We start from the raw sequence: 18,040 nt of genomic DNA, 5'->3' as shown, positions 1-18,040 counted from the left end.
GTATAACACAGGCACACCCTAGCTCATACTATTTTACCCCACAGACACTTAACGTTTCAAACTTTTTCTTTATAAATAAATAGAAAAAGAAAAAATAAATTTTACAATGTGATTTTTTTTATTATTAAAGAAAATGCTCCAAGCGTCAAGTGTCTGAAGAGTAAAACGTGTATGGAGTAGTTCTACTGCAAAGCATTGTCCAAAAACTAAGGGTTATGCTTAAGCTATAGGAATTTTATCCACTGTAGAGTTCAATGGTTGTACATTTGGACAGTCAGTCGTTCGAATGACATTAAGATGGAAACATTATGAAAGGCAACGTCTAGTTTTTCCCAAAACCAACTTTACACTGACTACATATTGTATTTGGTTACACAATGGAACATGGATTCTTTGTTTGATCAGTTTGATTAAGTTTAAAAACATAAATAAAATTTTAATGTGCTTGATTGATATATATAGTAATTTAATCATTTCGAATTCCATGAATATTTAAGTGTACAGCACACAGTAAGTTTTAATTAACATATATCCTAAACGTCTAATCATCAATATATAGCGATTATTTTGCATGTCTTTTCCTCGCACAGACTATTTTCTGTCGTTGCTCATTCAGCTGTATTGGAATTTCAGAAAGCATTTTTAAATACGTGAATAAGCGATGTGCAAGGAACTGCATGATCAAACAAAATTAGACAGGGATCATAAATTAGACGAGAAAAAAAAATCCAAATGTTATTCCCAAAATAAACCATTGTCTCCATATATAACACAAGCAGACGTGCATGACATATCGAATTGTTTGCCTTTTCTCACCAAAGGCGAAGTATTTCTTATTATTATAGCTGTAAGCAATTAATGGAGCGACTGTATAGGAACCCAGCTGAAATCTGATACGGTCACTTCATAGTCTTAGAGTACAGGCAAACCTGTGACAGCACATGGTCATCAATCCCTTGTCATTCATGATAGGGACCTCAAGAATGTCGGTTCCACATGGCTGAACCAAGATGCAATTTTTAAGCCTTGGCTAGCGTGTTTACTGTAATTTAAAGGCTAAAAATACCTTCTCGTACAAGGCGGAGGAATATTTTCATGTTTAACAAAGAAAGTTTGGAAACTGAGTGAATTGTGAAAATTTAAAACTTTCAAGTGAGTCGATAATCGAAAAATGGACTTATTTTTCGATTTGTTCGACTCAGAGAAGAAGAGAAGGGCAAATACTGACCCCCGATTAAGGACAGGGAGTGGTGGGGAACTACCCCCTCTTAGGAGGGAGAGGGGGCATCATGTGTTAAGTTTTAGGAAGTATGACAATACCAGGGAGTCCACTCGAATTCGTGACGAGCGGATGCGTCGTGAACTTCATCGTTTGTACCTCTGGGACGGTAGGTCTCTTCCAAGGTTTCATTTTATAATGTGTCTTGTTTGGCTCTTGTTTGCTAAATTTAGATGCCGGATGGTAAAAATAGCTTGAAACTCTTTGATGCACAAAACTGTGTTTATCCAAGCATCTCGGGCTTTTAAACATCTGATTAAGATCATTCCACGAACTGTGCTGTGCTGGGGATTTGGAGGTTTACGTCTAACTGGCAATTATTATCATAAAATGTGTGCCTCGCAGAACTTTTGCTACATAGACAGATGAAAGAAGGATTGAAATGAAAAATTAAAATGCTTTTTTTTGGCCGTTGCCAAAAATAATCTGAAATTGAGGATTTGATTAGAAAGTCCGTTATATATATATTCCTTCTATTTTTATTTAAATTCGAAATGCGTGATTGTGTTTAATACTAGGAATTGAACTTTAAAACTCCTTTCTTTATACTTGTGCTTTTTAATATACATTCATAATTATAGTATCGCTATTATCATACTGATGATTTATACACATTGACACCTTGTGTAGACGTCATATTTAGCACCAGGGTCACACACATATATAAATATATATACAGAGGTCTCAAATATTATCAGTACACCTAGAAAAATTGTAGAGAGGTACACATTTTAGAATCGCATGTTGGATACATCTATTGAACTTTGAGCAAGGCGTTAAAATTCCACAACCAGATCGAATTTTACTGCATAATTACTTCTAGTTGTAAGACATATTTTTCTAGACTTAAGATCTGATTTTGATGCATGTCCGACAAAAATTACATTTAACCAACAACGACTTAATTGTCTGATTACTATAATCGAAATTTAACAATTCTAGTTTTAGTCAAAATGTCGTTTGTTTCCACAAATATTTAATATTACTCTAATTGAGGGGGCAAAAATTACATTTAACCAATTCTTTGAGCACCCCATTTAGCACAAAATACTGACTTATCATTGTATACTGATTATTTTATTTACATTTTCAGCAATTTAAACATTCTCTCTTTTTTTTTATAACAATATAATTAATTTTTTTTTAAACAGTTATATAAATGACCAAGTTACATAATAATATTGTTCTCAGTGTCACTGATCATACTTAATACAAGTGTCCAGAAGAATGTCATTGATCACAAAACAATACAAAAATGTGATGCTATACATGTATAAATTTAAATGGCTTAGCATGCATAAACATGATGACAGGGTCTATGTATTTATACATTGGTTCTTTTACCATTTTCAGAAATAAATTTTCCAAGTAAGCATAAAATTTCTTTATTTTCATTATTCAATATCCATATAAGTTTAAATAATGCATATAAGCTACTGTATGATTTCAGAGGAAAACGGAACTTATATCATGGATATGTTTTGAAATGTTAAAAAACAACCCACCATTATACGCTTCTTTCAATATTTAAGTGGCGCCTTGGCAGTGGCGGATCCAGGTATATCTGAAAAAAGGGGACCCGACCGTTTGGGACCGGGGTAGGAGCCCACAACACACCAAGAAAAAAATGATGTTTTAAATCTTATTGGACACAAAATACCCTGGCCCACTGCCCCCTCTAAATCCACCAGTGCCTTGGGAAATAAATAAAGATTTTAACAAAGATATTTCCTATTTGGGTCTGAACGGAACGCACCTAAAATGAAATCTCGCAAAATTCCAGAAAGTCTCGCGATAGACCAGACGAAAGATGGTGATAGTTCAAAGGCGGTAAATCTTGAAAGATTGGTCGATACATACAACAAAATGACTCAAGATTATGAACCACTACCAGAAAGTATGTTTGGATGTTTTGGAATTTGTGTGTAGAATTCAAGCTAAGACTATGATCAGTTATGGCTAATGGTCCTTGTCTCCATATCTAAACGGCGCGCGGCGTACGACAGTCAGGTTCTATGTCAGTAGCCTAACTCCCTGAAATATTTTATCATTGAGTTGCAGATGTCGTCCTAGTTTGAAAATTTTCATCCTCTAAAAAAAATATTTAAATGATGTTTTAATTGCATATATTATCTTCTGAATCTATTTTCATACAGGTTTTTTTTATGATTATGTTCTCAGTTTCTTTAATGGTGTAGAAAAAATATATTGTTTGAAACGATAAGCTTATATGCTAAACTTTATTTAGACAGTTAGATAGATTATATTTTACAGTGTTTTATTTAACTTGTTTGGGTCATTCGAATCCCTGTCTCTGTCTCATTCTTGGTCAGTAAAAATGACAATATTTAGAGGATCTAGGTCTATTAGTATTGAGACCAGAGATTCACGAACGCGCGATTGAATAAATGATTTCTAGTGCTTTTTAAACTGCTTATTTGATAATCCCCATACGGTGCCTCTGACATAAATAAATGATCGCTCTAACATGGCGACTTTTATTCATCCGCGTGCGATGTAGTTCCTTTATTGTTGCTAATATTACCGTATAATTAAAGTGTATTGTCCTGATTCTTGGATCTAAACTATATTTGTATATTTGTTCCTTCGGAAAGCTTATGACATTTTTAGGGATACGTATTTGTTTATAGTGTTCAAATTCTGATTAAGTGAAGTAGAGAGGAGGAATTTTGTTATTGGTTCATGGACGGTCGAAGCAACTTGATTTCTAAGAAGGTGATATTTATCGGTAAACAAGAGCATTTTCTCCCATTTGTGTAACATTCAAAATACGTATTTGACACAATGGGAAATGCTGCTACAGCGAAAAAGGGGGATCCAGCAGAAAATGGTATGTTTTTAGTGTGTATTCTTTCGTAATAGAAAAAAATGCCAGCCCTAGAGATCTAAATTTAGCAGCAAATCTAAATATAGAGGTGTTATTGAATTGTTGGACATTTTTATACCTTTCTATAAAATGCTTGTTATAAGTCCAGGATCGCACAACAATGTGAAGAAAGATAGTCATTGTCATGAAATGAAAAGAATTGTGGAGTAGTTGCTGAAGAATTGTGAGACAAATTTATTATGTTAAGTAGTTGAAGTTCTATTATCATTGAAGCTGGCATCTTACTGGCACCAGAAAGTGTAAGCTGTGTGTTAGGTAGCAACCATCGGCAACACTTGAGAGAAGTCATTAGTTTAAGTGATGGAATGTGGTCAGCATTACAACAATCTGATTGTGTGATTGTGTTGTTGGTTAGTACATGTGTATGTAGGTCATGGCAGGGATGGTGTACCCTAGGATATCCTGCTTGGTATATTATGTCAATAAAATCGGTTAGTTCTTGGATAGGCAATTAAAAGTTGTAATTCAGTTATTAAGTTGTAAAATGAATATGCAATCTCCTTTGGTTCAACTTTTTGAAATGACAAATTGTATGGAAATCAATGCACTAAATTGACATAATTTCTTTTACACATAATTATACACTACCAGGTGCTATTCAGAAAGAAAACCTACACATAATTCAGTTTATATAGCTGTATCAAAACTTTCAGTTAAGCAAGTTCAAGTGTATCGGTATTAATAATCCCCACCCCTTCCCCAAAAATGTCACTTTTTATTTATTTATTTCCTCGTATTTATTTGAAGAATATTAAAACATTCAGCCAGAGGATGATACAGCAGAGACATGGAGATTACTTTCTCCATAATTTACAAATTTGCTTGATAAAATATATGTCAAATGAAGCTTTTAGTCCTATAACTACCCCATTTATCAACATCTTTACAATGTCAGGGGTCCTGAATCAACATGAGTTTTATATGTACATGTAGCTATGTTCATTGATTATGTTAAATTTGTTGGATTTTGGTGTGAATTTTTCAAGTATATATCAAACTGTAATAAATGGATGAACAAAAGCATATAAGAGGTCATTGACAATGATTAAATATCTCAGAACAAGGTCACCTGTTGCCTTCTGAAATTCTCCTTTGATTCCTGTTGTACGTATTAAAGAAACTGAGCTTGAAAATAATATACTTTGAAGAATTTCTTTAATCAGATTAAAATCAAAATTACTCAGAAAATAATATTTTTCACCAAACATTATATTTAGATTATTAATTTTTTCCTATTTTACACAAATCCAGAATTTACAAAGGTAAAAAAAATGATCTGGTTTTTGTCCCCAAAAAGATTGAATTGACCTCCCTGACCTGAGTATGTTACATTCTAAGTAAAATTTCAAAGGACTTAATTTTTCGTATAAAGTGGGTTGATTTATTGTGCAATTTCATTTGTATACTAGTCCATAGCTTTTGTAAAGTAATATGTTTCAAAGTCGATAATTTTTTCCCCCAAAAAAGCCTGGGTTTCATACAGTGTGAATAAAAAACAATTATGTAGAAATGGTTGAACTGAGATTCTCTTTATCATGTTCATATATATTCTTATATTTACTATGTGTTAATAGAATTTTTCATTAAAATACAAGGAGTTTGAGTAACAAGCATTTTAGTTATTTTTATCTGGGTGGGTTATGTGTGTGATATAATATGTATTAAGAGACTAAGAGCAAATCAAAGGGATTTTATGGGTAATTTGTTCACTTTTGCTTTTATATTGTTCTACTAATATAAATCAGCATTATATAATAGCTATTACTTAATACCTCATTAACCAACAAAGAATTAAATTCCCATGTTCACCGGGGAACTTGCATGGAAAATTTATAATACATTGGTTTAAGTAAATGTATTATGACAGATGTTTCTAAGTTTAGCTCTAATCCTATTAATGAAATCATTATTAAACTTTCTCTTTTACACATGATACTCTCAGTGCAGTGACCCTTTGATATGCCAGTTCTTACATGTTGGAGGTGGAGGAAGTTGTAAACAGTCATTATCCTATGGTGGTCATTGATTAGTGGTGATAAACATTCTCTGTGAGACCATACAAAGATAATAAATCAGCTCTATTTCACTGTCTCTTTTGTCAGGGCTTCTTTTGTGTACTATATGTCCTCTAAGGACACTGATAAATGCTATCTGGTGTGTACTGTCATTACATACCCCTGTTTACCTGTTTACCGGGGCTGTTGTAGGTTGTCACAAAGTGCACCTCATTATTAAATGTTTTACATTGATGCTTGCTTGCAAAACATAGCAAATCCCATTTTAAATACCGTTTGGGTTCAATATGCCAAATGCTGCATTGAATGTATAAACTAAATTGTAATTAATGTTTTAGACTTTAGTACATTTAGGAGGGGGTATTGTATTGTATACAATATAAGTAAGTTTATTTTTTAATTTCAGTCAAAGAATTTTTGGCCAAAGCCAAGGAAGAATTCCAAAACAAATGGGACCACCCTGGTCAAGTAAGCTTTTCTTGGGTTCAACAAAATAAACAGTATGCATAAATTCTGATAAAATATTTATAAGTTAAGCAATATTAGGAGGAAACAGTAATCAGCATAAGAAAAAACCAGGATGTGATATTTTTTTTAATAGCCTGTATTGTAATACAAGTGTTTTATTTGTAGAACACTTCTTGTCTAGATGACTTTGACAGAATTAAGACCCTAGGGACAGGGTCATTTGGAAGGGTAATGTTAGTACAACACAAAGCCAACAAAGAATTTTATGCCATGAAGATACTAGACAAACAAAAGGTATATTATACACACAGGTTGGCCTTATTTGATTTGACTGAGTGCTTTTTGAGATCTAGTTAAGTGATCAATAAATTTGTATTATGAAGTAAAGTGTTTAAGATGTCTCTTTTTTTTTACCATGAGCAAGGTGGTGAAAGGAAAAGAGTTAACATTAAACTGATATGACAAATATATTGCACCATGAAAGACAGTGTAATTTTCCTAAAGTATGTGTTAAGTTGTACACCATAAAAATGAATGGGTACTCTCTGACCTTATCAAGATGGTGTTATCTGCTTTTGTAGGTAGTGAAATTAAAACAAGTTGAACATACCCTGAATGAGAAGAAGATTTTACAGGCCATACAGTTCCCATTTCTGGTTTCTTTAGATTTCCATTTTAAGGTAAAATTCTGTTTTGAAAAAGAAAATTATCTGGAAATGAATGTGATAAAAAATTTTAATCCTCTCCGTAATAATGATGGAATGGCAATAATGTTATGAGAAGTTATGTGTTTGATGCATTTCTTTTTCTTAGTTTACAGAGTAAATGTTTTTGATTACTATTGCAGGATAATTCTAATCTGTACATGGTGTTAGAGTTTGTGACGGGTGGTGAAATGTTCTCACATTTGAGGAGGATTGGACGGTTTAGGTAAAACTGCTATAAATATCATAATTTGAGTGCCAAAAATACTGAAGCATTATTCTACAATAAAGTTTCAATTAATTGTATTATTATCATGATATTTTTAAAAATAATGCACGAGCATCATAATCATTTATTTTATCTTTGTAATACAAGCTTTAATAATTACTAAAAACTGGAAAGAAATGTAAAAAAAAAATAAAAAGTATGAAATTAAACATCAGTATATCATCGCTTTAATTAACAAACATGATATTTTTATTCATGTATATTATTAATAGAGTAAGATATATTCTGTTTAAATTGTTACAGTTCTGATACTATGGGCTGCATGCTATTTTAAATGCATTCAAATTAGAAAAAAAAATCATTTTGAGTTAAACTGTGAACTTTCAAACTATGGCCAAAGATGTCCTTATTGTGGCTATAGACAATTATATAAACTACATGAATTACTTTCACTTTCTATTAAAATGGCATAATATATGTCTTGTATTTCACAATACATTAAAAAGTCTACAAAAACGGCCTATTTTTAAAGTTATTTTTTGTTATTTGATAAAGAGCCAGCTGTATAATTTGACATCTAAATGGCATCTTTTCATAAATCTAAGTCAATATTATAGTTAGTACATCCCTTTTTGATAGTGTTTAAATATTTATGATATCATTAACTTAAGAATAATTCATCAAATTTAAAATTTTCAACAGTCTTTTTCATTTAATTAAAGAGACCTCATAACCTGTTATTTCAACATTTTTTTGTGTTGTGTGTTTGATACTAACTCTCTTCATTAAATGTTCTAAACATGAAGAAATATTTGTGCTATATATTTATAAGTAAATATCTTTAATTACAAAGACAGTACATTTACACAGAGAAAAGGTTCAGCAGTGTTTTGTATTTGATGTGCTTTTTTTCCCCACAGTGAGCCACATTCCCGGTTCTATGCGGCCCAAATAGTATTGGCATTTGAATATCTTCATTATCTGGATCTCATATACCGAGATCTCAAACCTGAGAATTTACTTATAGACTCCCAAGGTTATCTGAAAGTAAGTAACACAATACGGATGAACCGTCAGAAGCAGCCCGGATGATCTTGGTCCCTCCCCCCTTAACCCCCATTTAGGTTTAGTTGGCAGACTTAACAGTTTTCTTGTGTGTGATAACAATATTTTGTGCTTCTTTTTAACAGTGAGCCGCATTCCAGGTTTTACGCTGCACAAATTGTATTGGTCTTGGAATACTTACATCATTTGGATATTATGTACCGCGATTTAAAACCAGAGAATTTACTATTAGATACCATGGGCTATTTAAAGGTATGGCGTGGTGTTGTTAAAAAAAAAAGATGTATAGGAACGTTGCATTAAACTTGACATTCGTCTGTACACGGTAAGCTTTCTTTGCTTCTAACTGGGACATGGTATCAAAAACTGGCTGTCATAACTGCTAATTCTGCTATTATAGCGCTTTTTGTTTGCATGTAGAGAGCTCTGCTTCCACGCTTGAATTGTATGTAGCTTGAATTTGACTGATATAGCACTAAACAGAAACTGATTTTTGGATATAAAGTCAGATTTTGTAATTCACACTGCCCAAAGTATTGCTTTTTACTTTACAGTCTTAAAAATGGTACTTTAGAAAAATTTTATTTTGGCCCTCTTTATAAAATAATGTTGCCTAAAATTAATTGATACCGATAGTTTCTTTATTTTCAACTAAATTTATAGATGTAATTTAATCAGATTTCTTTAAGAATATCTCTTTAATAAAGTTAGTGATTTTATATGTGTATGTGGTAGAAAAAGTAGCAGTTATTCTCAGAGACCTGTGCCTTTTGACTCGCATGAGCCAGGAGCTCAAGTGAATCTTTCTGATCAAATTTTGTCTTGCTTCTGTCAAAAGTGTATTTTTATAAAGCCTAAAATTTCATTAAATGATTATACACCACTAATAAGAGAGATAATAACTTTTCAAGTTGATGAACTAGCATTCTAAATCATAAAAAATATTCTATAAGTTTTAACAAGTACGGTAGGATCAAAAATCTGTTTCATAACATTCATAGGAGTCAAAATTTGGTTTGGGTTATGGTGGGAAAGAAAGGAGAAAAGAATGAGATGTAATTTCTTTAGAGATAACAATTTCATTGAGTATTTTAATATTATGCAAAGTGAAGTCATTTGATCCATCCAAAACCCCTATCTATGTGAGCTTTGTGACTGTAGATGTTTTCTCTTCCCTTCTATGTTCTTATAGATATACATGTATATATAGTTTTGCTGTGCATTGCAGTGATAATAAAACTGTTTGAAATAGAGTAGGTTGTAGAAAATTGCAGATGCCTTACATATGTTTAGATTACAAATATAGCAATGTAATTTTTTGTTTGTTAAATTTTGCATGCCCAAAAGATGTTATTAATGAAGATAAAAAAATGAATAATTCATAATGAAACCCTTATGCATGATTACTGAGATCATATGGCCTTCATTGTATACAATTATATTTAGTTTCCACTTTTTTCTGAAGCCTCTCCAGATATGACCATTTTTGGGTTACCTGACTTTGTACTTGATGTTATTACAAGTCTGTTATCAGTTTGCATGTTAGTTTGGCATGATTGCGAGGCCTGGCTTACTGCCATACTACCTGTCTATAAATAGCTTGTTATGACAGACCTGTTTTGAGTGATGTATCGTCCCCAGGGCAAAATCTCATTGAAGCATGAATGACGTGTCTCTTAAAGTGAAACACCAAGAAAGAAGGGGGGCTATTTATAGGTGGGTTAATCGTTCATGCATCAGTGGACACTGCATCGATCCTATACATGTCAGCAACACCACCGCTGCTTGCTCATCTATATATAGCTGTGTTTTAGATGTGTTACTGCTAGCAGTGTGGCTTCCATACAGGCCGCTAAAGCAGACACAATGCAGCAAGCACCTTTTAGACCTTGGCTAATTCATCTGGCACACATCCTGTCCTGTAGGACGGGGCACTCAGGGTGATCAGGGGGCATATCTTATAAACACATCCAGAACTGCTTCTGATCTAAATGTTGTCATACTACCCAATAATGCTATACACATGTACAATCAGATCAGGTGAAACTGTAATGAACTGTTGTCATTTTTTGTGCATTTTGCTAGTAAAGAATGTTTAACTGTAATCTAACATTATTAATCAAGAAAAAAACATTGGAGAAACAATTTTAAGCTTCGTAAAAATGATTGCACACTACTAATTGTGGAATTTTATTTAAGATTTGGTTATTTTTTGCAATGATTAGGTGACAGATTTTGGATTTGCCAAGAAAGTGAAAGGAAGAACATGGACCCTTTGTGGTACCCCAGAATACCTCGCTCCAGAAATCATTCTTAGCAAGGCAAGATGCTCTTCATAAAATAAAACTGTCAAGTATTATATGTAAAGCCAAATGTGAATGGAAAATTGGTGATCATGATGAAAAGATTAATGATTCCTAAAAGCCTATTCTTAATATTGTTCTATAGGGCTACAACAAAGCAGTGGACTGGTGGGCATTAGGTGTACTAGTGTATGAAATGGCAGCAGGGTATCCCCCATTCTTTGCAGATCAACCCATCCAAATCTATGAAAAAATTGTTTCAGGAAAGGTAATAAACTTTTAAAGGCATTTTTCTCTCTTAAAAAAATACTAATTAACAATATTGATCACATGCAAAACAAGTTAAAACACAAGAGGATTAAAGAAAATTGTCAATTTTATGTCCATATATATAGAAGCACAATTAGTATTAGCATAAGATAATAGATATTTGATGGATTACAGTTGTCTAGAAAAGTGTGAATCAATTTTGGAGGTGTTTAATTAAGTTCAGTTTTATAAATGGAAACATAAAATTTATGTGTTTTCAGTTTTTGTATACCGGTACTTAAGAAATTAAACAAATCCATAAAAAGGTTTGTCTTAAAATCAACAACATTTACATAGAGTCCATCAAATGCTTAATGTCCATTTTTTAAATCAAATTTTATGCTTAATATGCTCTGTAATTTCAGGTGCGGTTTCCCTCACATTTTAGCCATGATTTAAAAGACCTTCTGAGGTACTTACTACAAGTAGATCTGACAAAGCGATACGGCAATTTAAAGAATGGTGTCAATGACATCAAAAACCACAAATGGTTCTCAGCAACAGACTGGATTGCTATATACCAGAAAAAGGCAAGTTTTAGCCTAATTTTTTTTTGGGAGGGGGGGTTGATTTTTTTACCAGTAAATCAATTTTTATTTTACTTTTCATGTGCACGGAAGTTCCTTTATTCTTATCTTGATACATAACAGGTAGACGCCCCTTTTGTTCCAAGTTGCAAAGGACCTGGGGATGCCAGCAATTTCGATGATTATGAAGAGGAACCACTCAGAATATCTTCCACAGAAAAGTGTGCAAAAGAGTTTGCTGACTTTTGAACTAATACACATTAGGATGCTGAATGTTTTTATGACTGGGATACAGACCTTAAAAAATATTCATGGATCTCTATCCCACATGTGCAATACACACATGATAAAATGGATACTGAATGTGTGTGTGAGAGAGGAGTGCATCTCATGGACACTGTGATAGTGAGGCATTGCTCCATCTACTGCTTAAAGGCCAGGCCCTAGTGCTAGGACTAGTCCAGCCATTATTTATTGGTGTTATTTGTCTTGTATGTGTAATTCTCAGATGGAATGATTTTAACTTACACAGTTTATTTGTAACCTTGAAGCTTTATCTATTTTCAGCATTTTGTGTACAAGAGAGAAACACGAAATCCTTTTATAAATCATATTGCATTAACACGTTTCATACGGTTGAAATAGTGTGAATGGAATTTACTTTTATTAGCAGGACACATAGAGATTTGGTATAACAGTGGTTGCCAAAAATTGTATTCAATTGTTATTAAATGTTTCAAGTGATGACATACTCATATTGACAGTTACTTCATTGACATTTCTCGTTTTCAATTACAGTGTCAATCAACTGAACTTTTCCTTTGGCTTTTAGATTCCTTGATAGTTGTTTTATTGCAAATTTATTAAAAATTTATATATATAGATCTGCAATATAAACCAATTTAAGATATTTTTTTTGTGAATTAGAAATGTTGTCTTTTTTTATTGCAGTCGTACATTGCTGAAAATGTATGGTTGCAAATCAGTTTGTTAGCTTTATGTTAGAATGTGTTGCCGTATGTGTATATTTTAAGTTTGTAATTTCAGATATGCATTTACTGAAAATTGCATAAAGAGTATCTTTATATTTAACATATAAAATTTTGTTTTAAAATTTTAAAGGTAATTCAAGATAAAAATCAATCCATACCTTGTTTCTTTTTTTTTTATCTTTTGCTAAAAAATGGGTAAGTTTTGAACAAAAAAACATGTCCATTTGTTCTGTAAAGTGCATGCTTTTCTTTTTCACCATTTTATACATAGATTTCAAACAGTTGATTTCATGAGTGATTTTTAGCTCACCTGAGCCGAAGGCTCAAGTGAGCTTTTCTGATCAAAATTTGTCCGTTGTCTGTCGTCGTCGTCGTCGTAAACTTTTCACATTTTCATCTTCTTCTGAAGAACCACTGGGCCAATTTCAACCAAACTTGGCACAAAGTATCCTTAGGTGAAGGGAATTTAAGTTTGTTCAAATGAAGGGCCACGCCCCTTTCCAAGGGGAGATAATTATGAATTAGTGAAAAATTAATGGCATTTTTAGCTCTTCTGAGCCAAAGGCTCAAAGAGCTAATGCTATGGCCATTTGTGCGGTGTGCGTTAACTTTTTAGAATATGGGCCATAACTCAAGAACCCCTTGGCCAATCAGTACCAAATTTGTCACAGGGTATCCTTGGCCCAAGGGCTACCATTTATTTAAGGAATGACTCTAATTCTTGGCCAGATTATCGAGTATAATATGGTTTGGGTCAGTTTACGCTTTATAATCCGCAAAGCGGATTATAAAAAAGCGTAAACTGACCCAAACCATATTATACTCGATAATCTGGCCAAGAATTAGAGTCATTCCTTATAATTTAATTTTAAAATAATTAAACAACTGGGGATGTAAAATTGTGTTGTTTTTATTAGTTCAAATTTATCGCGCAATAATACAACCGTAGTAACGGAAGTGATGGGAAGCAAGGGGAGGTAAAAACTGATACATAGATCTAGCAGCCATGATGCTTGTTTACATGAGGTAAGATCGAGCAACTGTTTGAAGTTAAAGGTACATTCATTAAATCTGGAATTTTTCATGAATCCGAAGGACTGGAAATGAGGGGATTGATGGATACAGATGATTCAGCTGGTTGTCAAGGGGGTGTGTCCCCATACCAAACCAGATTATACAAAATGTTATGCGTTCCTTTTTGGAAATCAACCAATGAGAGACAAGAATACAAACAGAATTAAATTATACTAAAATAAGGGTTGGGACCCTAAAACAAGGGGAGATAATCAGGAAAACAAAACCAAAAGTACTGGTTGCTAAAAAATCTTCTTCTCCAGAACCACCAGGCAGATTTTCACCAAACTTACATACAAGGATTAGGATATGTTGAAGATTAAAAATTGTTCAAGGCATGACCCTGGGGCAAAGGGCGTGGTCTCAAGGTCACTTCAAAGTTGACCTAAATTTACAATTAATAAAAACGTGTATATTTTTCTTACTATAAGGACTAGAATCATCAAATCTTGTAAGTTGATGCATCTTACGACTTCACATCATGTTAACTCAAAAGTAGGTCACGGTGACCTACTTTTTAAATTTTGCGGGGATTTGTTTTCAAATTGATTTGAAGGCATATTTTGGACACTTTAAGGCCTATGATCATCAAACTTTGTCAGTTGATGCATCTTGGGTCCTTGAACAATGTCAACTTAAAAGTAGGTCACTGTGACCTACTTTTTGAACTTTATGACTTATCCTTTTAAAAACATTAAATCCCATTATTTCAGACACTGGGAGGTTTAGAATCATCAAATCTAGTACTTTGATGCATCTAGGAACCTTAAAACATATTTATAACAAAGTAGGTCACTGTGACCTACTTTTTAAATTTTGCCGACATTTGTTTTCAAATTGTTTAAAATGCATATTTTGATTACCTTCAGACCTACGATCATCAAACTTGGTCAGTAGATGTATCTTGGGTCTTTGAAAAATGTCAACCAAAATGTAGGTCACGATGACCTACTTTTTACATTTTATGGCTATATTTCAGTATCTTAGGCATTTATTGGCTTAGAATCATCAAACTTTGTGAGTGGATGCATATTTAGTTTTCGGAGAGTGACGACCAAAAAGTAGGTCATGGTGACCTACTTTTGACATTTTATGGCTTTATTTAAGTATCTCCGGTACTTATTGGCTTAGAATCATCAAACTTTGTGAGTTGATGCATCTTGGGTTTTCGAAGAGTGACGACCAAAAAGTAGGTCATAGTGACCTACTTTTGACATTTTGTGGCTATAATTAAGTATCTCTGGTACTTATTGACCTAAAATTATCAAACTTTGTCAGATGATGCATCTTGGGTTTTCAGAGAATGTCGACCAAAAAGTAGGTCACAGTGACCTACTTTTGAATATCTCAGGTACATATTAGCTGAGAATCATCAAACTGTGTCAGTTTAGGCACCTTAGGTTTTCGGAGAACGTCGACCAAAAAGTAGGTCACTGTGACCTACTTTTGAATATCTCAGGTACGTATTAGCTTAGAATCATCAAACTTTGTCAGTTTAGGGACCTTGGGTTTTCGGAGAACGTCGACCAAAAAGTAGGTCACTGTGACCTTCTTTTGACATTTTTTGGCTATATTTGATTATATCTGGTACTTATTGACTCGGAATCATCAAACTTTGTCAGTTGAGGCATCTTACGGTTTCATTGAATGTCCAACAAGAAGTAGGTCACGGTGACCTACTTTTGAATAACTCAGGTACTTATTGGCTTAGAATCAGCAAATTTTTCTCAGTTTAGGCATCTTGGATGTTTGGATAACGTCGTCCAAAAAGTAGGTCACCGTGACCTACTTTTGACATTTGATGGCTATATTTAATTATCTCTGGAACTAATTGGCTTAGAATTGTCAAACTTTGTCAGATGATGCATCTTGGGTTTTCAGAGAATGTTGACCAAAAAGTAGGTCATGGTGACCTACTTTTGAATATCTCATGTACTTATTTAATTAGAATCATCAGTCTTTGTCAATTAATGTATCTTGATTCTTCAGAAAATTCCAATCAAAAGGTAGGTCACTTTGACCTACTTATGCTATTTGATAATTATATTATAATATCTTCAGTCTTAACTGGCTAAATATTATCAAACTTTGTAAGTTGATGCATTTTGGGTCCTATGATACTAATAGAGTTGGAGGCTTCTAATAGAAGTGATAGATTGTACAATTTATCAGAAGAGCGATTCAAGGCCCTTGGGCCTCTTGTTAAAAAATCTTCTCAAGAACCACTGGGCCAAAAAAGATGAAACTCATGTGGAAGCATCCTCAGGTAGTGTAGATTCAAATTTGTTCAAATCATGATCCCCGGGGGTAGGATGGGGCCACAATGGCCGATCAAAGCTTTACATAGGAGTATATAGGGAAAATCTTTAAAAATCTTCTTCTCAAGAACCACTGGGCCTGGAAAAATGAAACTCATGTGAAATCATCCTCAGGTAGTGTAGATTCAAGTTTGTTCAAATCATGACCCCCGGGGGTAGGGGGGGGGGCACAATGGCCAATCAAAGTTTTACATAGGAATATATAGGAAAAATCTTTAAAAATCTTCTTCTCAAGAACCACTGGACCAGGAAAAATGAAACTCATGTGAAATCATCCTCAGGTAGTGTAGATTCAAATTTATTCAAATCATGACCCCCTGGGGTAGGGTGGGGCCACAATGGCCGATCAAAGTTTTACATAGGTGTATATAGGAAAAATCTTTATAAATCTTCTTCTCAAGAACCACTGGGCAAGGAAAGATGAAACTCATGTGAAATCATCCTCAGGTAGTGTAGATTCAAGTTTTTTTCAAATCATGACCCCCTGGGGTTGGGTGCGGCCACAATGGCCGATCGAAGTTTTACATAGGAGTATGTAGGAAAAATCTTTAAAAATCTTCCTAAGAACCACTGGGCCAGGGAAGATGAAACTCATGTGAAATCATCCTCAGATAGAGTAGATTCTAGTTTGTTCGTATCATGACCCCCGGGGGTAGGGTGGGGCCACAATGGCCGATCAAAGTTTTAGATAGGAATATATAGGAAAAATCTTTAAAAATCTTCTTCTCAAGAACCACTGGGCCAGGAAAGATGAAACTCATGTGAAATTATCCTCAGGTAGTGTAGATTGAAGTTTTTTTCAAATCACGACCCCCAGGGTTAGGGTGGGGCCGAAATGGCTGATCAAAGTTTTACATAGGACTAGATAGGGAAATCTTTTAAAATTGTCTTCTCAAGTACTTTAAAGTCATGATTAGTGATATTTGTGTGGAAACATCCTCAGGTAGAGTAGATTCTAGTTTGATCAAATCATAACCCCCAGGGATAAGGTGGGACCACAATGGGGGATCCAAGTTTTACATTAAAATATATTTACAGAAATTGTCTTCTTAAGAATAGCAATGCCATGATTAGTGATACTAGTATCTATATGCAAGCATTTTTAGGTAGTGTAGAATTAAATTTGTTCAAATCATAATCCCCAAGGGTAGGGTGGGGCCACAATGGTGGATCAAAGTTTTACATAAAAAAAGGGAAAAATCCCAAGAACAGAAAAGCTATGCTTAGTCATATTGACATGTAAGCATCCTCATGTATAGAAGATTTAAATTTATTCAAATCATGGCCCTTTGGGGTAAGGAGGGAAACAATGGGGAATCAAATTCAAATTACTATGAAGTTATATATAGGAAGAAAATGTTTTTAAAAAATCTTTGTATCAAGAACAGTAAAGTCATATGCTGTGTTAATATGAAGGCATTCTCAAGTAGTATTAAAATTCAAGCACCCCTCCCCCCTTTCAGTAAACTTTTCAGTTATGCTCTGATTTGTGCTTTTTCCAAGCCGATTTGCTCAGGTGAGTGATGTGGCCCCTGGGCCTCTTGTTTTAAAATCCTATCTCTGGAATTGATTCATATTCAGCTAGTAATAAAATTTCTATTTACAATTATTTGTATAATATACAAATAATTGTAAAGAGAAATTTTACTACTAGCTGAATATGAATGAATGTATTTAAGGGTTAAATGTACTATTTATGATGTTGACCTGGACTAGAGGAGGTTATCTCTCTTATTTTCAATAGATAAAGATATCCAAGGGATGAGAGTGGGGTAGACATTATTTAGTAAATTTTATTCTTAAGAATTAAGCTTCTAATAGGATTCTATGCAATTTCATTTTCATAATT

The 18,040-nt window shown here is 33.5% G+C and overlaps 2 protein-coding genes across 7 annotated transcripts in view; one reads left to right on the top strand and one right to left on the bottom strand.

Moving 5' to 3' along the window:
• Positions 1–18,040, bottom strand: part of LOC134230924 (ubiquitin carboxyl-terminal hydrolase 24-like) — a 151,426-nt gene that overhangs the window by 103,987 nt on the left and 29,399 nt on the right. The gene's annotated exons all lie outside the window — the stretch shown is intronic.
• On the top strand, positions 1,033–12,954 carry LOC134230918 (cAMP-dependent protein kinase catalytic subunit 1). Of its 6 annotated transcripts, none has more exons than XM_062712784.1 (10): positions 1,033–1,388; positions 6,609–6,670; positions 6,836–6,964; positions 7,252–7,350; positions 7,518–7,600; positions 8,524–8,650; positions 10,894–10,989; positions 11,117–11,239; positions 11,646–11,814; positions 11,935–12,954. In XM_062712784.1, the coding sequence occupies exons 1-10, from the start codon at positions 1,172–1,174 to the stop codon at positions 12,054–12,056; spliced, it is 1,227 nt and encodes a 408-aa protein (XP_062568768.1). In that variant the 5' UTR covers positions 1,033–1,171; the 3' UTR covers positions 12,057–12,954. The 6 variants fall into 6 exon arrangements, with proteins under 6 accessions (XP_062568768.1, XP_062568767.1, XP_062568766.1 ...); XM_062712783.1 differs by lacking the exon at positions 8,524–8,650 and adding an exon at positions 8,794–8,920 and having other exon boundaries at positions 1,039–1,388; positions 11,646–11,810; positions 11,931–12,954; XM_062712782.1 differs by having other exon boundaries at positions 1,044–1,388; positions 11,646–11,810; positions 11,931–12,954.

The sequence above is a fragment of the Saccostrea cucullata genome, unplaced genomic scaffold (genome assembly GCF_032062105.1).
Source record: "Saccostrea cucullata isolate Sc308-1 unplaced genomic scaffold, CSIRO_AGI_Scuc_v1 ctg308, whole genome shotgun sequence".
Taxonomy (NCBI): domain Eukaryota; kingdom Metazoa; phylum Mollusca; class Bivalvia; order Ostreida; family Ostreidae; genus Saccostrea; species Saccostrea cuccullata.
This window is presented reverse-complemented; position numbering and strand designations above follow the sequence as displayed.